We start from the raw sequence: 22365 nt of genomic DNA, 5'->3' as shown, positions 1-22365 counted from the left end.
TGTGTCCTGACAGCTCCACTTCTGATCCATGTCTGGAGTACCAAGGCTGTGTGGTGACTTCTCTGTTCACTGGATCTCGTGTGTTCAGAGGCACACAGTCTGGTCAGATGAACAGGTGACCTTTTTGAACCTGCCAACAAAACACAGACACTTCTCCCCTTGAAGTTAATGAATTACACTAATCAAAATGCTTTTAGGATATCAATTTTCCCCATTTTCTTAAAAAAAAATAAAAATGAGATGTACTTCTGTTATAAACATCAACATCAACACAAACCCATATATACAAGGATTAAGAACCTATAGCAGTTAAAAAATCAATTAAATCATAAACATTATTAATAAGATATGTAATATAAAACTACTATTAATTACTAAAACACTGCACCAGCATCCCATAGTTAGCAAACAAACAGAAACAAAAAATCATCAGTGAAGGATTGGATCACCACCTCCGGAAATGATTCTCCAAGCCCACTTCAAAATTGATCCAGCTGCCATATTAATAGGGTCAAATTGCTGAGTCAAAAAGTGACTCAAATACTGATTTGGGACAGAAAACATCTGGATCTGCTGGCAAACATTCTGTCCAGGTAAAGTTAAGGCTTGGCCAGGGCCTGGCTTTAAACTGGAAAGATGCCTCTTAACTCATTTCTAAAACAAGGTTCTCAATAGTAGCAGCTAGGAGATGCTCACAGCACAGCAAACTGTTAAAATGCATTTGTACAAAGCAAATGATCAGAAGCCTCAGGTACCAGACCAATTAAACCATTCAGCAGTTGGTTTAATCTGAAGCCTCTCCCATGGCAGCTGATCCTCAGCAATGGTACATCTTCTTAAAATTCTGGAAACACTGAAAAATAAGAAAGCTATAACAAACAAAACTGCAGAGATTGTAACAACCAATAGAACTCCTGATGAAGTCAAGGGTGTCACAGACTGCATTCCCTTCTATCCACAAGCAGGTGTTCATCAGCGTTTTGTCACAGCTGTTTCAGATGTGGCTATCTTCATCTCTCTAGGAAAATAACTATACTTTTCAGTTTAGACAAGTGTCTCCAATAAAACATAAACAATTTAAATTAAACAGTATTTAAAATTAATAAAATTAATTATAACAAAAGGAAATAACAAAACTTAACCTTAAAAGAATATCTAAGTTATAAAACTTAACTTAAAAACATTCAAGCCTAAACATAATAAAACTTGACTTTTCTTAATTCTATTAACACTTAATCTATATTAAATAAAAACATAACTTAATCTTATTCTGTTACTACAAAGAGGCAACTAAAAGTTTGATATATACCTTTTAAACACAATATAATAGTAACATGGATTCACTATGAAGATTATAAAAATGTAACAAGTATATCACAATTCTATGTCATCTAGCTTTGAGAATAACCCACAATAACTGCAAATGGTACTAAAAATACTCATTCAAAACAGGAATTTGCCTAGTATTTGTTCAAATTGGTTAGGATTTTAAAGTGCAGTTTTTCTAGAGAAAAACCACAACAACACAGGATTTGGCAAGTTGCCATTCAGCTTTTGTAGCACTTTTCAGAAACATTAAGTCTAATTCTTAAACTAAAATCCAAAATCCAAATTGGTATATATGCAGTTATATGTGTTTTATATAACAAAAGGACTCACATTGAAATTACCTTATTAGAATTGTGGAAAAAACAAGCAAATGGGTAATATATACTTTAACTTAACTTTGTCTTGTACAGTAAAGTTCTCTTAACTAATTAATTTTTTCAAACCATAAATATCTTTTGTAGATAACATCAATTGGAAGGTTTTCTTAGTAGCTGTAAATTATACCATATTTTAACCTTAGGTTTTAAGGCTAATTATTGCAAGGTAACTTCTGTTAATATTCACCTTAAACACCTTTTTTCTTGAAAAGGGGCCTTTTTAAACTTTCAAAGAATCACAATAATTTCTCCAGTAAAACTCTAAAAAACTGCAACTGCATAAACTCATAATTACTTAAAACACAAAATTAACTCTAAAAGGGTATATAAAAACATTTTTAAAAACCCATGAATCATGACTTTTTAACAAACTGGGTACTATCCCGGTGCTTTTTCTTAGAGAGGGAGGGGGGGGGTGGACTGCCCGCCCTGCTGCTGCTCTCTGCTGCTGTTATCTTTCTTCACATTCTCCACATGCTCTTGCAGAAAAAAAACAACAAAAAAACACCTCACAAAGTTAACTTTAACACATACAGTTGTTTCTCTCAATCTCTCTTGTTCACTGATAGAGGAAAAAAGGGGCACAATTTTTACAAAAGCAAGCGATGTTACATGAAAAGTCTCTCACGGTCAGGTGCTAACAATGGTGACCATTGCAGCTTATCAACTTCTAATTACAGTGATGAATTTCGAACTAGGTACCATATAATTTGTGAATTTTGGCTATTTTGTCACTTTTTGAAGCTGTCTGAGCCACCTGTTCCTGCTCAGCTGTTTCTGTAATTGTTCAGTGTGGCCTTGGAACTTTTTCTGCACTGCTTCTGCGCCAGGGGTGCCCCTGCTCTCTGCGCACACCTCAGTGCTCCCCATGTCCCCCTGGTTTGGGTGGAAACCAATCTAAATTTGGATTCTTTTCCTCCAGGGTAGCAAAGTTGGAACTTAAATAAGATTGTAGTGTTAAGAGTGACTCCAAAAGTGAAGCAAATAGTTCAGGATATATCACATCCTGCCGTAACTGAACAGATTCTGTTCGTTGTTTCAGTGTTTGCTCTGGAATTTCTTTCTTATTATTTCCTTCTCTCTGACTCTCCCTCCCTCTTTCCATGGGCAGCATAGATAGGAGTGTTTGCCCAGCAGTGGGAGGCAAAGGCGTGAGCATACCCATAAGCAAGAAGTCCAGGGAGCTCCTTGCGCAAATCAAAACCCTTAAGCTGTGGCTTTTCTAAAAAGCAGGTAAATAAATCATGTGCTGCTTGCCTTTCCATCTTACCGTCAGCGCTGTTGCAGCCCTACAAGGTTTGGCAGCACGTTACGGCCAGGACTCTCCTCTGAGGTCGCCTGGGGCGCGGCACCGTTGCTTTTCGCCGTCCTTGCTGCGGAGGACCCGTCCCCTGTCGCCAACTCCCGTGGCCTTCGCTTTTTAATGTCCCAAAGGTCCCAAAGGTCCCAAGGGTCCCATTTGTTCGGGCGCCATTTGATGAGTTCGGCGGGAGACAAGCAGCACTCAATATGAATGATCAGAAAGTCTCCTTTATTGGCAACTCCAAACTCCCTATATAACATCAATAATTAGGCTCCTACATAGTGCAAAAGCAAGCTCATTATTGGGTATTTCGTTTAAGGACAACTCCACCTAGTTCCACCTTCTTGTGGTCGTTCATCTGTGCTGAATTCACATTCTTCTGATCACAGTGTCCTGTTCTCAGTTCACAGTTATCACTAAGGTCTTTCTGACTTTGCAACATCTCATACCAACTACACTCTACTGTTGTTTAATTCTTTCTCAGCTAATTGCTGCATGGGAACATGACATTTGTTAGCTAGCCACTCTTCCACACTGTTCAGCTTCGGGAGCCTCCCGGGAAGCACCAGCCCTCCCCAGACCACCCTTGGTAGCACTTTTTCTTTTCTCTCTCCTGACAATTTTATCCCCAAAACTGCCGTGGGAACGTTGTATCCAAGCTCATCCTCCAGCGCTGCACTTTCCTCCTGTGAATTCCCTGTGCAGGGAATGTGTCTGTGCTTTTCCCTGCTCTGTTCACTGACAAACAAACCTGAGCCCGTGGGACTGTCAGAGCTCCTCCATGCCATGAAATCAGGTTGTGTTTCTCATGGCATGTTCTGGAGGAGCTTTTCTTGGTGTGTCTTGTGCTGCTGGAAATGACACAAGAGCCAGGAGGGAACAGAAGCTGCTGCTGCCCGTTGGCTCAGGGCCAGGGAACCAAGTTGTGCTCCCGGGCAGTTGGGCCCTGCTGGAAGCAGAGCCGCGTTTCCCTTGAGCAGCTCAAGCTTGTGACAGCTCCAAACAGGAAACCTCAGCAGAAAACTCTTCCTCCAAACTCAGCTGCTTTCCCTCCTGCAGCTGTTTGGGAAAGAGCCTCAAAGCACAGACTCTGCTGGGAGCCATTGGTGCATTTCCTCCCTCCCGGCAGCAGCAGCTCCTGAGCCCTTCATGGGCTCCTGGCCCTTCCCAAACCCTTCAGCTCCCTTTCAACTCTCAGCAGTCACTAACACAGGTATTTCGTTAATATTTAAGCTGCATGTAAACTTGTCTTTTTCTCTCCTCTCTATCTTTTTAATCTCCTCTTTATCTCCTTTAATCCCGTCAGCACCAGTAGGATGGGGCTGGAGTCTTGGGGTGGGTGTGGGATGAACTGAGGATCCAGCAGAGAAGGGCAAGGCAGAGGGGAGAGGACTCAGCCAACCCTTCTCCTGCTCTCTCCTCCCCCAGGCTCCAGCTAAAGCAAGTCAGACTGGAAAGGATCCCACAAATGCTGTGTTCTCCTCCCTCTGAGCTTGGCTGGGGATCCTCAGCTTCAGCCTGGTGCAGTGGCTGAGATTCGCTAATTTGAGTTTTTTGGCTAATGCACTAAATAATGTGGTGGGTTTAGCGCTGGCTGAAATCTCCAGGGCACTTACTCATTTCTCACTGTGAGATATGGATTAGGAGAAGGGCAAAATAGGCTTAAAACTTAGAAGGAATAAAGGAACTTTATTAACAGGACTACAAGAATGAGAAACTCTAATAAAACTTTCAGAACGCCTTTCCTCTCCTTTTTTTTTTTCCTGACACTGTAGAGATAGAACTTGGGATGTTAACACAGTATTAATTACACAATAGTTTTGTATTAGTTTTTGTAGGGAGAGAAGTTTTTTCCTGTTATGTCATGGAGGCTTTTTTACAAGGAACGGATTTTTTTGTGCTTTTTCATTTTTACAAATAGCAGCCGCCTGGGAAGAAATTTTTCTGTCGTGACATTTTCCTGATTTTTACAGCCCTCCTAGAGGTGTGTCAATGGATTATGAATTCATGGGGTTTTATTTTAAGGATGAGTTGTTTGAAGGCAAAGATTCTCTTCATTTGTTTTTGTGATCATCGTTGGAAACAGAAGTTTTCTTCTCTCCCTGGGGGCAAAGGGCATTTTATTGTTTTTATTTGTTTTTCTGTTCAAACTTTTATGGGATAACAGTTACTTTAACATGTGTTTGGTTTCTTTAATGGATGCTTTTGTTTAGATTTACAGTTTTAATATATTTTTATACTTTTTTCATTAATTAAAGGAGTTATTTTGTATATCATTGTTTATTTCTATGGCTTTACTATAAGAATATTTTTGTTTCAATTACCATTTTTTCATTACTTTTCTATCTAATGTTTGACTTCTTTTTTTTACTGACTTTGATGTTTTTTTGTTGTTTTTTTTGTGTGTTATTACTCTGTCCTTTTCTGTCCCTGGAGAGATGAACAAGGTTTGTAGGTCTCATCCGTGTATTGAAAGGGTTAATATCTTGCCCAGCCTCATAATCTTCCTAGTGTTCCAAATAAATAGGTACTGTGAGGGATACATATCACAGGTGAGCACCCACTGCACAATCTGCTTTGGATTAAATCCCATCTCCGTCTTCATCAGCTCACAGTCACTGTGACACTATTCCTGCATGGAAGAAACAGGCTGGGATGCCCCTTTCTGCTTTTGATCCTTTTATTGGCAAATGAAATATTCTATTTGAAAACATTCAAACCTTAGAGTTTCTTTGTATTTTCACCTGAAAATGCTGCCAGCCGAGGTTCCCAAGTGTGTGGTACGTGTTTGTGTGCACAGAGCAAAGGTGTCAGCCTGTGTGCGTGGCCCGGGTGTCTGTCAATGTCCATTGAAGCAGACGGCTGGAAGGGGGCTCTGCCCGCCCTGCGCTGCTCCGGGGCTGGGGCTGGGCTGGCAGAGGCTGCAGAGCGCTCTGAGAGGCACAGCCTCAGCCCCGGCCGGCATCTTGTGCACGGTGGCACAGCCTCAGCCCCGGCCGGCATCTTGTGCACGGTGGCACAGCCTCAGCCCCGGCCGGCATCTTGTGCACGGTGGCACAGCCTCAGCCCCGGCCGGCATCTTGTGCACGGTGGCACAGCCTCAGCCCCGGCCGCCATCTTGTGCATTGTGGCAGCTCTGAGGGCTGTGCGAGGGACGCTCTTCCCCAGCGCTGTTTCACGTCCTTTCCTTTCCCAGGATGGCATTTGGAAATGTTTCTTCGGCCCTATCAATACACAACTCACTGTCTTACTCACTTTATGCCTGGAAGGTTCTAAGAAGACAGTGAAAAGCATAGCGTGATTATGATGCACAAATAGTAGTCAAGAAAACAGTACTCCATAGCGTAGGGCCTGCAGAGCAGGGATTCGTTTATTCAACACCAGGAGTGAGGGGGAAGCTCCACCACAAACTCACTTGTCCATTCTTTGCACAGGACAAGCTTTTAAACTTTTTAAACTTAATGGGCACATTCTACTTTCCTAAGCTTCATATTTTCTAATTCCATGATTGCGGAAGCCCATGCAGCAGGGCCCTGCATGTAGTTGTCAGCCTCCTGGTGGTTGTTTTTGATGAAGGCTCAGGAGCTAACTGAATTCAAAAGGCCTTTTTGTTACACTTCAACACTTCCCTTTTCTGGGAATTCAACACAAACTTATGGTCAGTAAGTTCTGCAAGTTCTCTTGCTGTGTGAGGCCACATTGTGTCTTTTATTCAGCAATTCATGAAGAAAACACCAATTGCCTACTGAGACACTTCTGCTCCCTCCCAAATCACTACTCAAGAACAAGCCTCAGGCACATGCCCATAGTCCCTCTCTGCCAGCAGCTCCGAGCTGCATTGCACAGTGCTTGCTGTGCCCCAGAGAGCACCAAGCAGGCTGGCCTGGTGCCCCTGAATATTTCTGCAAAGCCCTCTGCATTTCACACCTTTGCTGTGGCTCAGTGCAGAGCTCCAGGAATGCAGGCGCTTGGTCCCAGAGGTGTGTGAGGCACTGGCTCATGCAGATGTGCCCTGACTTGCTGTCACTGCCTCACGCTGGCCTCGGTTCCCCTGGCAGAAATGCCGTGCCTGAAGGACACTGCCCTGTGCTGGAGCCTGCGGAGCAGCCCGGCTCCCTCCCCCTGTGCCCAGAGTGCTGCACACACTGCTGACCATTGCCAGGAGTTCCAGGGCAGGCGGCACAAGAGCAGCAATGGTCAGGCAGGGCAGCAGCCCTGGGCTGCTCTTTGCCTTTCTCTCCTCCTGTGCAGACTCCAGACAGCCCATGGCACCAGTGTGTGCTGTGCCCAGCACGGCGCCGCTTCCCCTCAGGAGCAGCCAGCTGCCAGCTTGGCTCTGAGAGCGGAGGATTTGCCTGGGGCCAGCAAGAGGCAGCCAGGGCCAGGCTGCTGCCTCTTGCAGCTCCAAGGGCCTCCTTCCAGCCTGCCTCTGCCGAGGCTCAGGCTTCTCTGGGCTCTGTCAGGGCTCTGCTGGGGCTCCAGCCTGGCCAAGGCCGGGCCCGCTCTCACCTCACAGGCGCTGACAGCTCTGCACCACAGGAGACCTTGCACAGCACCCTCACTGCTCTTTCTGCTTTCTCTCTTCAGCCAGACTCTCCTCCAGCCAAGGAGATTTCTCTTAGGGATACAAATCCAAGTGGCAGGAACCCAAATACTCTCGAGTCACATCTGCACAGCCTGCATCTGCACAGGATGTTTGCGTTGCACCGCTCCTCCTTTGGTTTTTCCTGCAAATGCCATTGCTGTTTCTGCCTCAAATAGAAATGGCACAGCTGGGCAAAACTTGGCCAGTTGGCCATATTCCAAAGGCAGTGTGGTCTGGAGAGGATGAATGAAGAGGAGCCTTCCCCCCTTACAAACTGTACCAAAGAAGCCATCAATGTCACTTTCCACCTCTAAGAAAAAACTGACAATTCAGGAGGAAATGTTGAGCTTTCTCACAGGGTCAGAAGGAGAGAAATGTTCCAAAGGAGTTGAGATTTTAGAAATTTTATTTAAAATCCTACTCTACAATCCTACACTACAAACCTACCCTACCATCCTGCACTACAATCCTACTCTATAATCCTATTCTACAATCCTACTCTGTAGTCCTACTCTATAATCCTACTCTAAGTTGGCCATGGAGAAGACAGTTTATAAATTGATTGTTGCATTCCTGCCTCCTCCTTCCACTTCTTCACGGCAACGATGAGAGGTGCCAGGCTGGACCCAGGCATGGCCGATGTTATAAATTGATGCTGCAGAAAGGAAAAGAAAACAACAAGAAAGCATGATTTTCCAATCTAAGAGCTTGAAAGGCAGGGGAATAGTTTTTAAATGGAAAGGGGATTGAGTCAGAGTAGGTCAGGAGCATGGGGCAAGAGTGGCACAGGTTGCCCCAAGAGCTGGTAGGTGGCCCACCCCTGGAAATATCTGAGGTGTGAGTATCCTGATCTCTTGAAAGATGTCCCTGCTCATTGCAGGACACAGACTAAATGACCTTTCCATATCCCTGTGTGTTAGTTTGAGATGAATTGACATTTAGGGAAAGAAGTAAGAAACCCCGCACGGAAGTGATTTCTTTGAGAGAAGCTGCTGGGAGCTTCCCCTGTGCCTGAGACAGGCCAATGGCTGGCTAGTTCTGAGAACTGACAACATTTTGCACCATTTAGAAATGAGATGTGCCTGTGTGATGATGCACATTTTGAAAACCACCATCCCGGGCACTGGCCCTCTTTGCTTCCGGAGACCGAAGGTAACGGAGCTCTGGTGAGGCCGGCCCTGCTCGCCCACGGCCTGTGCTCCTGGGGGAGGCCGGGCCAGAGCCCAGCGGCTCCCGGGCAGGGGATGGAGGCTGCGGGACCCCGGCCCCAGGCTGGGCCAGGCCACGGCTGCTGACATCTTGCCCACACTAAACCCTCTCCCCAGCGTGCAGCGACGGCTCCAGGCCGAGCCTCCCCTCCCAGCGGCTCCCGGGCAGAGAGAGGGGCCCAGCACAGCCTGAAATCCAACACCGTGACTGCCATGACCTGGGTGAGATTGAACCCTTTCACTGCACAGGTGAGACCTTTCTTATTCTTGTGGGCCTGCTAATAAAATTTGTTATTCCTTTGAAGTTTGAAGCCTGTTTTGCCCTTCTCCGAATCCAGAGCTCCCAGCAAGAAATGAGTAAGTGCCCTGGTGATTTTAGCCAGCGCTAAAACCCAGCACTCCCTGCCAGCCCAGCCCAGTCTAGGATTGCTCCCCACTGTCAGCTGAACAGCACCAAGGTTGGAAGGGAGGAGGATGGGGGCTCATCTGATGCCTTGGATTTCAGTGGAGGAGGAGCCCATCCCTGTTTCACCTGCAGCCCTTTTGGCATTTTACCTGCAGCAGCTCCTTGGCAGACCAGCGCTGCGCCTCGCCTTTCTGCAGGCAGCAGCTCAGGAAGTCACGCAGCAAAGGCGAGAATTGCTCGGGCTGCCGCAGCTGTGGGCTCCCTTCTGTGGCTATGTGGAATTTAGCCTGGAGAAAAAGGAAACACAAGGCTCCACCTGCTTCTTTCCCATCTGGAACTGCTCTCCCAGAGCCCATTGTTTAAGCTCCACTCTGCAGTGGCAGTTTTTGCCCTGGCAGAGAGGCAGACATGACTTTCCTGTAGCATTTGGATGACGACTTTCCTGTATCATGAAAAAACCCAAGCCCCAAAGCCACAGCTTTGCCAACATCCAGCAGATCTTGCCTTGGCAGCTGATTTCATTGCCTGATCTAGTTAGTGGCAAATACATCAGCAAATACATGTTTCCTTCTCGGAGGATTCCCAGCAGCTTGGCAGCCTTTTTGGAAGAGGAATTTTGCTATTCTAACTAACTGTACTATTTCCAAGGATTCTTACATGAAAAGAATCTCTGCAGTGCTTGTTGGTCCCTTAAGCACAGCTGCCATAAAACAAAACTCATCCAGCTTATTGTCTTGTTCTTGAAAATGATGGTAATTGGAAGAAAAGAAAGGAAATGCAGCAGGTGTTCCTCAGGGAAGGAAACAAACCTTTGGAATCTCATTTTCAACACAGACACATTAAGATGCCTCCACAAATGTATTGGGTTGAAAATGCCTGTTTGGGCACACAGGAGCCACCTGCAGCTCTGTCTCTCAGCACTCTGAAAATTTCAGGTTCCCTTATGTGGCAAAAGGAAAATATTCATGGTGAAATCAGAAGTGTCACCCCTGTGGTAAGCCTGTGCTCGTTGGATTCTCAAGTCAATGCATTAACGCTGTGCCCATCCCAGAAAGTGCCAGGAAACAAACAGGAGGTTTTGGCAGGCTCTCCTCGTCACCAGGCTCCAGCTTGGTGATATGGAGAAAGTGGCTTGGGTTATGAAAGAAGGTGGTCACTGAGTGTCTCAGCAGCACTGCACAAGAAGCAGAAGAGACTCTGGCTTTACAGCCTCATCTCTGGGTTTCAGACAAGTTTCCCTGTGAGAAGAATGGGGCTGCACTTCTTCTCTCAAAAGCACTGTTTTAGAAACTTGGTTTGGTTTGAGTTTCTTTGCTTCATTTCTGGAAAGATAACACCAGCTCTGAGATGCTTGTTTCCTATTCTTGGGGCCATCTACACAGCCAAAAGAGCTGGAACGACTTGTAAGGCAAAGCAAAATGCTGCCTGAGAATGGAGATGGTTTGGGCGAGGTAAGGCTTGAGTTCCCCCAGTGCTGCAACCAAAGCTCCAGCAGATGCTGATGTGCTGCAGGGCCATTTGTAGAAGGGGCCTTGGTGGAAGTACTTCCAGCAGATGGCCATAGGATTTTGTGCAGTGAGCAGAGAACACGGGACAGGTGAGAAAGACAGCGGGATCAGAGAGTATTTGCTCCTTACCGATCGAGCAGTGAAACTGTCATAAGGAGTTTTTTGTTCGGCCATTTCAATTGCCACAATTCCAAAAGACCACACGTCCACTTTGGGGCCATATGGTTGACGCTTCACCACTTCAGGTGCCATCCACCAAGGAGTCCCGGTCACCGAGCACCGCTGATTTTGCTCAGGGGTGAGCTGAGCAGAAAGGCCAAAATCAGCTGAGGAGAAAGCAAAATACTCTTTTAATTTTAATACTCTCAATTAGGAAACCAAGCCAGAGAATTCCCCAGTGGAAGTTTGAGAATGTGCAGTTGAATTTCCTGGACAACACTCCCTGCTCTCTTTCCCTGAGGCTTTAGCCAAGGAAATATGAATTGGCTACTTCAAACATCCCCCCATTTTTTACACTTCCTCCAGCAGTGCCTTTTGTTCCCCTGAAGGTTTAGATTGCAGCTCCCTCCCTCTGGAAGGAACACACACAGACACACACACAGAGCAATAGCACTCTTGGCTGCTTGTGGTTCCTTGTCATAGCTGTGTGCACCCTGCAACTGTGCCTTCAGCCCACAGCAGGGGGGACCCCTGCACTGCCAGCAGCAGCATTTTTGGGGAGCTGGCAGTCACTGAAAGCAGCCCCACACCCCCCATTCCTGGAAGGCTGAAGCTGAGCAAGAATACACTGACCCAGCTTGACAGAGCCGTCGGTTCTGAGAAGGATGTTGTTGCTCTTGACATCTCGATGGATCACGTGGTTGGAGTGAAGAAAATCCAGTCCTTGCAGGCACTGAGAGAGAAAAGAGAACCAGGGGGGCAAAAAGTAGTGCTGTGAGTTCATCGCACAAGCAAGGAAACAGCTGTGGAAGGTTCCCTTTGCAGGGGAATGGGGAGGAATGGCAGAACACAGTGCCATTGAGAGCAAGAGCCTGCTGCTCCCACAGTAGCAGAGCAGCGCCTTTCTCAGTGGAGAACTGCAAATGCCAATGCAAGAGACAGAGATAGAATACAAGAGCAGGGGATAAGAGTACAGGAAGTGAGTCCAGTGAGTGTAGGGGCACTGACAGACAGTTCCCTTGAGATGCTCTTGCTTGCCCATAGCCAAGCAGCAACACAGAAACCAAGCTTGGCCCATGAAATCACTCCCATTCTGAGCCCCTGTTTCCCAGACAATGCAGCTCAAGGCCTTGGAAGCACAGATGGGATCCCTGACCTCCCGACTGACAGCTGCAATCTCTCCTTCAGACATTTGAATCTCGTCGATGAGATCTCTCAGAGTGCCTCCGTCCATGTACTCCATCACCAGCCAGAGTTCCTCATGCACAAGGTAGCTGAAAAAAGGAAACAAGGCCATGCAGGTGAACATGCACGGCTAGGTTGGTTTTTTGCTTGAGTCTTGTTTCTGGGTCCCTTGGAGACAAGGGCAGAAGTAAAGGCATAGACATTGCCTCTAGGCTGTGCAGTGTTTGCAGTCTGTGCTGTCTCAAGGAGAAAGGCAGTTTAGGAAGAGCCCAGATAAAAAACCTGTCACGCATGGCATTTCTGGAAATAAGCACCTAGTCTTCCTGGCATGCACAGCAATGGAAAAGAGGGGCAACAATGCAAGGGCAATCCTCTCTTGGATGGTTCATCAGCATTTAAGAAACTTGAAAAACTGAGTCCCAAAGAACTGTGGAGGCAATGAACTTACAAGGTATTGAATTCTTAAGATAGGGCTGATGCAGGTTTTTGGACAATTTTCAGTCTGCATTTGCCAGGGTGGATTCATGCAGACAAAATGCAGTCTCTTCCCATCCATTGGAGATAAGTAGAGAAATAATCATTAACAACTCTATTTCCTGCCACTGACCAAAGTGGGGTTTTAAGCTCTCATGCTTGTAGTATGTAAACAAACATTCAAGGGATAGGACCGTGACCACTCACCTGGCTAAGTAATTCACGATCCTGGGACTCCTATTACTCTCCATGATCCTGATTTCATTCATGGTTAGTATCTTCCTACTTACTCCTTGCACATTTATTTTCTTGATGGCCACCTCAAATGACATTGAAAAGGAGTAACTTGAGACAATTGGTAGCATGAGACCACAACACACATGGAGCAAGTGATTTTGGAATGGCACAGCCAAGCTGAACCAAAGTGCCTTGTGATTAGACCTCATCACCGGAGTAATTAGGGAGTGACATTCCAACAGCCCATTTCTCTGCTCCCTTGGGGGTCAGTTACAGGATATGTGGCCACTGGCGATTTGCCTTGTCCACAAAGCCTGTTCCAAGTGCAATTTGCAGGCTGGCTCCAGTCTGTGCTTCTTGTGCCTTTTCAGCACAGCTCTACTCAAAGCTCCAGCCACAGCTGTCAGCAGTGGGGAAAGGCCTGGAGAGCAGCAGAGGCTGCAGGGGCTGTTGACATTTACCTCTCCTCCTGTTGCAATGTCAAGTGCTCTGGAAACCTCTCCAAAACCCCTAGAAAAAAAACAGCAGCAAAGAAAGGAGAAGCCATTTAGATCTTGCAGTGGAAGCCAGTCCAGACAGGAGAGCTCTGCTGTAAATGCCTAAAAGCTGCAGGTTGCAGGAGGGGTCTGCCAGAAGGCAGATGATGCATTTTCCCCTCAAGTGCCTGGGCACTGGGCCTGTTCCTGAAGCCTTGGGCTTTACTGCCTCAGCTCCAAAAGGCAGCTTATTCCTTCATCTCGGCTATCAGCTTCTAAACTGTGCAATTCTAATCCTGAGCATGGAGTATTTCCTGTAGCAAACTCTTGGAGAGAAATGTTCCTGAGAACTGTTATCTGACAGCTCTCATTGGGGGTAGGTTGTGCTTTCAGGCAAGCAAGATTCTTCTCCTTTCATTAGTGTGGCCAGATGATTTGGAGACATCCAAAAATGCAAAGGAAATGAATCCTGAGCTGTCCCACACTTGAGAGACAAGCAGATTTCCCAGGTTCTGTTCCTTGCTGCAGGCAAGACCTTGGCAGCATGGAGATGTCTTTGACAATGCCTTCTGAGCACACTTGACAAATTCTGGCCAGTACTGAGAGATGGGGCAGACTAAGCCCGCTGTCTAAACATGTGGACAACTTGTCTGACTTCCCACTTGATGGATATTCCCCCAGTGAAACACCTGGCCCATGGCTGTGTAGAAGTGACTGTGGTTGGACTCACCCGCTGCCAAGACTTTCCAGTTCAATGTATTTTGTGATGGGATTTTCCTTGTTCACCATCCTCCCTGAGGGAAACAAAATGCAAGATGCTGACTTTCAGGCAGAGATCCGAACTTGCAGGAGATGCCAAAGGCAGCCCCGCTGTCTGGGGCTCTGAACCCTCTGTGGTCAGCTGGGCAGCAAGCACAGCAGCAACAAGACAGGCAGTTGTGCAGTACAAATGGGCAGCAGAGAGACTGATTTTGTCCAGTCCTTGGAAGGAAATGAAGCACAGAGAGCACAGCAGGGCACAGCACAAGGCTGGCAAAGGCCAAGCATGAGCACTGACAAGCAATGGCAAGAAGACACAGCCAGCCTGAGCCCCTGACAAGCTGTGGCCCCCGTTCAGGACACAACAGCATTGCCTTGGAGATCAGACACAGCCAGGTGCAGATCAAGGCCCTTTTGTGTCCCTGCAGGTGAAGGTAGACACCAAATCAGCTGGGATCTTTTCTCAGCCCCACCAGGTCTTTTCTGAGAGCACAGCACTGGCAGCTGTTATGGGCAAGAAGCAGATTAAATGGGTTGTGCTGCAGAATCACAAAGGGCTTGATGTGTTTTCCCAGAGACTGATCTGAGCAGGGCTTGGGCCAATAGGTAGGATTCTAAGAGTCATGGGAATGGCTGGGAATCAGGGATGAAAAAGTGCCATGGATCTGAGGAATACACAGCACAGGGGCTGCAGGCTCGCTCCTGAGAAATGCCTGCAGTGCTGTTTTATCTGATCACACCACGTCGATGTGTCTCTTGGACACATCTTTAGAAAAATAAAACTAGGATACTAATTACAGATTGTTATACAAGTATCTGTTTCTTCATTGTGGGCCCAATGAAAACATCTCTTGCTCTCTGTTTCTGCTGTCACCTGATGTTCTTTCAAAGGAGTCCTCACTGACAAAAATACAGCATTCTCATAAAAACCTTGTAGATGTAGTAGAGGCAATAAAAACAGTCCTAAAAATGACACCAGTAAGACACATGGGGCAGAACAGCTCTTTCAGGATGGAGGAAAAAAAACCTACCAAAAAACCACCAAAGCCAAAACAAAAATCTATAAAAAACACCACACAGAAAACAGAACCACAACAAAAAGACAAAATCCCAAATCAGTTTCTGTGAAGTCTTTTGGTGCTGACAACAGGTGGGAAGTCGGGAGTCTAAGGAGAATTTAGGAATTAAATACTCTGTTCAGTTTGGCCACTAGCACACAGAACTTGCATAGATCATTTGCTGGGCCACAGCCTTCTGCTGATCCAAGAACAATTCCTGCTTCTGCCTTTAGTGGCAAGGGAATGCCAGGCAAAGCCGAGCCAGTCCAAGCTGCCCTCAGAGGCAGCAGGAACAGCCAGAGCGCTCTCTCGCTGCCTCAGAGCACAGCAGTTCCTGTGGGGAGTCCTAAATGTCTCTGGGACACCAAAGTGAGGAGGATCATTTGCTACAGCTCTGCTGGCACGTGCACACAATACACTGTCCCTCAGACAAGAAATACACCAGACGTACTCAGTTGCTCCACGAAGTCTCCCAGGCTCTCCTGGAGCTGAGCAGCAGATGTGTCACTGCTGGAAATGGACAAACTGCCCCGGCTCCACTGCTCAGCTTGGGCAACAAAGGCTCCTTTAGATGCTGCTGCTGCTGCTGCTGCTACAGCAGATTGAATGGAAGAGCCTGTGTAGATCTGCGAGAAGAAAGGAGTTTGTGTCAGGAAGCTGGCTGGCAGAGATTACCCCGAGTTCCCTTTTCAAATGCGAGCCGTTAGGAAGTTGCTGTTAGCCACATGCAAAGCTCATCAGCTGGATTTTTTGGATGCCCACTTCTGGAACCAAATGGTCAAAACCCAAGGTTGGTTTTAATCAAGTTGATGGCCAGTTTCATATTCCATTTTCCTGGATTTTCTGAAGGATGACTGCAACAACGACCATTGCACTTCCTCCCAAGGATCCCTTTCCCCCTCCAAGGGCTGCAGACACATTTGCAGCTCCTTGTTCTAATGTTGGAGCTCCTCCCCCTCAGTCCTCTTTTCCTGCACCATCTTCAGAAGGTGCTCAGCCTGCAGCACTTGTGCTTGGGACAGTACCTGTGCCTCCCGCCGACCTTGGGGCTCTTCATCAGCCGGCATTTGCTGGAAGCCTTCGCAGGCTGCCAGGTGAGATATCAACACGTCCACCTCAAGTCAAAGAGAACAAAGCAGTCAGAGACCACAGCTTGTCCCTGTGTGCCAAGGCTCATTGACTGTGAGCAAAGGGAAAGAGCAGGACAGCAGCAGATTCACCAAGGGATACAGACAGCTTGCAGCTTGTATTCCAAATCTGTCTGGGGGACTGTGTTCACTTGCAAAAAGCCCTGAAGAAACAAGGAGAGCAGGAGCAGGCCAGCAGGAATCCCTTGAGATGAGTGCTGGCAAAAGGGGCAAATGACTGGTGCCACTGTCCAGGGCAGCAGCTGAGATTGAGCACAGCAGGAAATGTCCTTCCAAGCAGCTGGGATAGACACTACAGCAGGATGGCACTGAGAGGCATCAGCCCAGCCCCCTGCTGCTCTGCAGAGGAAAGGCAAGAAGGGCAGAAAGCACCAGACTGCAGTGACTGCTGTGCCTGTCGCTCTTTCACTCACTCGATTTTCTAGAGCCTCTTGCTGCTGAGCGAGGAGATCTAATTTCTCTTGGATGATTCTCCTTTCTTCCTCCAGCCTGTTCTCCCTTGCCCTGATCCTAGCCTCAGCTTCCTGCAGCTCTGCCAGAAGCTCCTCCTCGGAGGCCTGTGAAGAACGACAGAGAGGAATTTCCATGAGTGGAGTGTCTGCCTCACTTTCACTCACCTGGTTTCGTTGATTTCCTCTCTGCCAGTGGAGATTCATCTCCTCCTCGATGTTTCTCCTTTCTTCCTCAGGCCTCCTCTTCACTGCCATGATGGCCATCGGAGCTTCGGGCAGCTCTGCTTGGGGCTCTGCCTCGATGTTCTGTACACACAAATGGAGAGCAAGTGCCTGGGAGCTGCCCTTTTCAGGCCTGCCCTGCCACTCCTGCCCTTCTGACATCTACACTCTTGTTAGAAATCCTGCTCAGTCAGGAGACAAGGATGTGTGCAATTGGATCCTCTGCTGCAGGTCAGAGAGCCTCTATGGCCACCTCAGGATATGGAAGAGGACCAAGGTGTTTCTCCTCCCTCTTTTGTCAGCTGAGAATTCTGAGTGGCACTGACAGAGATCCTCAAAAGGCCCCACCAACAAATTAATTGACACACCCCTAGGGATGCCAATGAAGGAAGCCATGGGTCATGTAATGCATGTATGACCAAAGTCAGCAAAAACCACCTAAACCATGGAATTGTCTCACCTCACTAGGACAGGCAGAAATTTACAGGTTAAACAGGGAGTGTCAGGACAGAAGAGGCAGGAGGAGGAAAACAGCTCTAAGGAGAAAAAACAACCATCTCTAAAGGGGTTCTTAGCAACAAAAGACAGCACTCAAGGACTTGCAGCTTTGCCCCCACACTAGGCTCCAATGCAGTTTCCAAAGCTGCAGACTTCACCACAAAACGTATCAAGAGAAACTTGCCACTTGTGGATTTTGCCTCAGAAGAAGGGTTCAGAACTACACAGTTTGTTTCTTTGGCCACACAGGACAAGAATGGCTGGCCACAGCTGCATGGACAACACAATCATCTCCTTGCAGCTTATCAAAAGCCAAAAGACAGGTGGCCTAAAAGACTCTGCAGAAGTGAAGAATTACTCCAGAAAACTGCAGAACACTTCTCCAGGTCATCCTGAGGTTTCCAAAAAGAGACAGCAAACAAAGCAAGCCCTGTGAGCCCCAGAAATGCCATGTGAGCCCTTGGCCATGGCTTGGCAGAAGCCAAGAGACAGAGCTTCCCTGAGCCAAGCAGCCAGCTGCTCACCCGCAGGCAGCAGCGCTTTGGGGCCTCAGCACGACGGCTCAAAGCCCAATTTCCAGCTGCCACGGGATGGGGGAATGGCTGGGTGCTGGCAGGACTCCAGCACTCAGCATCCTCAGCCAGCAACAGCAAGTGCTGGCTGCTCAGAAACTTGCAGCTCTGCCTTGCACTAAAGACAGCAGCACCCAGCACTGGCACTTACTGTCTGGGCATGGTCAGGCTGGGCTGTGACCACAGCTGGAGGCTCGTGCTCCTTTTGCTCATTTTGCTCCTCTTTGGCCTCTTCTCCAGGAGCAGAGGGAGCCACAGCAGAGTCTGCTCTTGCTTCTGGGCTCTGTGGACAGATGGTGGAGTTAGGGACAGGCAGCTCCCTATCATTTAGAACCTTATTTCTCTTCAGCTCGATTTCTACAACCAGCTCTACCAAGCACAAATCATCAGCTTTGATAGCAATGGGATTCTGAGTCTCTCCAACTAAATTAAAATGGGTTAATTCAGCCAGGCTGCAAATAGTTCTGAATTAGAGAGTTCACCCTGGCTACTATCAGCAAGCAACGTTCTCTCTGCAAATCTGAGCTTTGAGTTCTTTTAAAGCTCTGCAATGAAAATTAGGAAATAGCCAACAATGCCTTTGCTATTGCTGTTTTAAACATGGAAATGGATCTTCTTTCAGCCCACCCAGCTGGCCCTCTGCACTCTACTGCCACAGGCCAAGCTCACAGTTCCCTGCACAATTCTGAAACACCAGGAACATCAAATGTTCCTTTCTGACTCACCTCAGGATCGGCACCTCTGAACACACGGCTCAGATGACCTGCAGTGGGCAAGGAAAAGGAACCAAATTCTTTGAGAAAACTGGAGAGAACCGTGGCCTATTTAGAACAGCATCTGAGAAGATCTCCCAGTCTACATTTTCAAAGGTGTCCTGCTTGACTGGTGTGGTTTAAAGCAACAACTTCAAAAAAATCACTAGAAAAGTTACTTGTATCTTGCAGTGAGATATGGATTAGAACAAGAGCAAAACAGGCTTAAAACTTAAATGGAATAAAGAAAGTTCATTAACAAAAACTACAAGAATAAGAAACCAGAATAAAACTTCCAGAACAACCCTTTTCTCCCCCACTACCCAACCATTCCCTTGTTTACATGACAACATAGAGACAAAAATACTTTGGAACTTTGGTGTTTACAACAGTCCCAATTCCTGCTGGAGTCTTTTCATCAGTCTTTGTAGAGAAACAAAAGTCTTCTTATGCTATCTATGGAGTTTTTCACAAGAAAACTATTTTTCTTCATAGCTTTCTATTTCTCTGATGCCAGCTGTCAGGAAATCTGCCATCAGTTATCTCCTCCCATTTCCCATCACTCTGAGGTGTGTTATGGGTCATGAGTCTAGGGATGTCATTTTTAAGAATGAGTTATTCAAAGACAAAAGTTCTCTTTATCTGTTTTTCTGAGCCCCCCTGGAAACAGAAGTTTTCTTTTTGCTTCTTAAAAGCCCAAATCTTCAACTCTTACTTCTCCCCCTCTGTTCCAGCATCTCACAGTGTCACAACTACTTCATCATTTGCTCAAAATCCTCACTTGGAAACACTCCATTCCTCCCAATATACTCTGTCATGAATTAAAGGAGGTTTTATTCAGAAAACTACTGTCCATCTCCATAGCTTTAACAGAAAAATATTTCAGCTTATTAAAAGCATCTCCTTCTTTCTCTTCCCCCTCTAAATTTATTTTTTTTCATCACTGTCTTTGATGGGCTGATGGTTGATCACTCCCTCTCTCTCTCTCTCTGGAAAAAAAGGATTAATCTGCATGTCTCATGCAGGCAGTAAAAGAGTTAAAATCTTGCCAAAGGTGCAGATGTTGATGGTGTCAGGTTTCAGTTCAATGGCAGAAACTGCAAACCAAGTCAGGCCGGCCGGCTCCGTTTCTCCCCCCACCCTGTCCTCTGCAGCCTTGTCCGGCCTGGAGGGGGGGAGGAGGCCGAGACAGAGCCCTGTGACCTCGTCAGAAGCCAGAAACCAAAGAGAGCAAGAAATTCCCGGCCTCACATCTTCAGGTGGTGTTCACAGGTTGATCTCACTTCTCAATAGTTAAAACCGCTGCCAATTCTCACCCATGGCCAGGAATTAGTCAGGAGAAAAAACTCCCATCAGCCTCCAGCAGTTTCAACTTCCCGAGCTCTCAGAGCTATCTTAAAAGTAAAGTCACCCCAAGAGATTGAGCCAGCAAAGTGAGGAAATGCCAGACTCTGCTGCCACAGGCTCTCCCGTGGAGGGAACAGAAGCCCTGCAAATGCTGCCCGCAGCCCCCTGGCTACAGACACCCCGTGTTTTGCTGAAGGTGTTGACAGGAGCTTGACCAAACCAGGGGCATCCTCATGGTCTTTGTGTTTCAATAGCAACCCGGTCACTAAGAAAGAGCAGGGAGACCTACAAAAGCCAGCTCAGGTTCCAGCCAGGGAAAACCTCTACTTACGTGCCAGGTTGGTGAGGTAATATCCAGAATATCCGATGACATAGATGGTGCAAACGGCAGCAGCGAGCTGCTCCATCATTTTTGCCAGTTTGCACACTCTGCTCCACCACAAAAACAAACACGGCTCCTGTCAGTGTGCAGCTGCCCACTGACAAACGCCTCAAGCAGGAGGATGCTCCTGCACTGAGCAAGCCCAAGAGCTGCTCTGACCCTGAGGCCTTCCGTGCACCAAGGCAACCTTAGGATGTCACCACGACAAGGTGGCATCCATGCCCTGACATCACAAAGCCAATGCTCTGCGCTGCTCTGGGAATTGATGCAGAGCAACCCAACCTTCCCTACAGCAAACACAAAATTGCCTGGCAGGTTCTCCTCTGTCACAAAGGGTCACAAATCCTTTGGTGGGCTGTGGGAAATGGAAAGACAGAAACTTCCACAGATACTGAAGGGTTTGATTGACAGCCTTGGAAGGAGCTTGGGTTCATGCAATGCTAAAGGTTCACAGACATTGAGTCGAGAATTCATAAGCTTATGTTCCTATAGCTGCAAGTAAGAATATGCCATAAGCAAATAAAAAACTGCATTGAGTGAGATGGTGGAGAGTTTTCAACTGTAATTGTGTGATTTTATAGAGTAAGCTATGAATCTAAATATTATCCTAAGAAGCACATGTGTGTAGGTGAGCTAGCAGTCTATTGGGTGAAAAGCAGACACAGTGCAGCAGAACTTGGCAAAGGTGAATGGTGATTAAGTAATAATAAACCTCTTCAATGTAGTGCATTAGCCAAAAATCTCAAATTAGCGAATCTCAGCCACTGCACCAGGCTGAAGCTGAGGATCCCCAGCCTCGCTCAGAGGGAGGAGAACACAGCATTTGTGGGATCCTTTCCAGTCTGACTTGCTTTAGCTGGAGCCTGGGGGAGGAGAGAGCAGGAGAAGGGTTGGCTGAGTCCTCTCCCCTCTGCCTTGCCCTTCTCTGCTGGATCCTCAGTTCATCCCACACCCACCCCAAGACTCCATCCCCATCCTACTGGTGCTGACGGGATTAAAGGAGATAAAGAGGAGATAAAAAAGATAGAGAGGAGAGAAAAGGAGAAGTTTAAATGCAGTTTAAATATGAAAGAAATGCATATGTTAGTGACTGCTGAGAGTTGAAAGGGAGCTGAAGGGTTTGGGAAGGGCCAGGAGCCCGTGAAGGGCTCAGGAGCTGCTGCTGCCGGGAGGGAGGAAATGCACCAATGGCTCCCAGCAGAGTCTGTGCTTTGAGGCTCTTTCCCAAACAGCTGCAGGAGGGAAAGCAGCTGAGTTTGGAGGAAGAGTTTTCTGCTGAGGTTTCCTGTTTGGAGCTGTCACAAGCTTGAGCTGCTCAAGGGAAACGCGGCTCTGCTTCCAGCAGGGCCCAACTGCCCGGGAGCACAACTTGGTTCCCTGGCCCTGAGCCAACGGGCAGCAGCAGCTTCTGTTCCCTCCTGGCTCTTGTGTCATTTCCAGCAGCACAAGACACACCAATAAATGCTCCTCCAGAACATGCCATGAGAAACACAACCTGATTTCATGGCATGAAGGAGCTCTGACAGTCCCACGGGCTCAGGTTTGTTTGTCAGTGAACAGAGCAGGGAAAAGCACAGACACATTCCCTGCACAGGGAATTCCCAGGAGGAAAGTGCAGCGCTGGAGGATGAGCTTGGATACAACGTTCCCACGGCAGTTTTGGGGATAAAATCGTCAGCAGAGAGAAAAGAAAAAGTGCTACCAAGGGTGGTCTGGGGAGGGCTGGTGCTTCCCGGGAGGCTCCCGAAGCTCAAGAGGACAAAGCCCAGACCTTGTCCAAGCTGCGAGCTGGGTCTGAGCCAGAAACCAGGGGGTGGCAGAGACATTGCTGCTGAAGGGCTTCAGATTGCCAAAGCTAAAGTGTCCAGGATCAAGGAACATCTTGAGGTTATGGAAGTCCCAGTGCCCACGTTCCATCCCCTCATTTC

General features: G+C 47.3%; 2 protein-coding genes and 1 long non-coding RNA gene across 3 annotated transcripts in view; 2 read left to right on the top strand and 1 right to left on the bottom strand.

The window, feature by feature from the left end:
• Positions 1–22365, top strand: part of LOC147646225 (uncharacterized) — a 385217-nt gene that overhangs the window by 322017 nt on the left and 40835 nt on the right. The window lies entirely within an intron of this gene.
• On the top strand, positions 6130–9924 carry LOC147646228 (uncharacterized). Its single transcript, XR_015281932.1, has 2 exons — positions 6130–7292; positions 7339–9924. It is a non-coding gene; the product is annotated as an uncharacterized LOC147646228 (long non-coding RNA).
• Positions 7983–20621, bottom strand: LOC147646227 (uncharacterized). The gene is made up of 14 exons (XM_086873767.1): positions 20387–20621; positions 18682–18719; positions 18108–18239; positions 16626–16970; positions 16090–16179; positions 15516–15690; positions 13978–14041; positions 13233–13281; positions 12742–12854; positions 12032–12149; positions 11509–11608; positions 10846–11042; positions 9358–9495; positions 7983–8249 (listed from the first exon to the last, which is right to left on the bottom strand). The coding sequence occupies exons 1-14, from the start codon at positions 20463–20465 to the stop codon at positions 8121–8123; spliced, it is 1767 nt and encodes a 588-aa protein (XP_086729893.1). The 5' UTR covers positions 20466–20621; the 3' UTR covers positions 7983–8120.

This window comes from Cyanistes caeruleus, unplaced genomic scaffold (assembly GCF_971803275.1).
Source record: "Cyanistes caeruleus unplaced genomic scaffold, bCyaCae1.hap1.1 HAP1_SCAFFOLD_107, whole genome shotgun sequence".
NCBI classification, from domain to species: Eukaryota; Metazoa; Chordata; class Aves; order Passeriformes; family Paridae; genus Cyanistes; species Cyanistes caeruleus.
The sequence above is the reverse complement of the archived record's forward strand: the minus strand, read 5'-3'. Positions and strand labels throughout refer to the sequence as shown.

What these genes read in the sequence shown, in the direction of transcription:
- LOC147646227 (XM_086873767.1), bottom strand. Translation starts at nt 20,465, where the DNA reads ATGATGGAGCAGCTCGCTGCTGCCGTTTGCACCATCTATGTCATCGGA. An exon ending in AAGGTCGGCGGGAGGCACAG is followed by an intron (nt 15,691 to 16,089) that starts GTACTGTCCCAA and finishes TTCTTCTCGCAG; the next exon opens with ATCTACACAGGCTCTTCCAT. An exon ending in CTGCCAAGGAGCTGCTGCAG is followed by an intron (nt 8,250 to 9,357) that starts GTAAAATGCCAA and finishes TCCTTTCTGCAG; the next exon opens with CATCAATTTATAACATCGGC.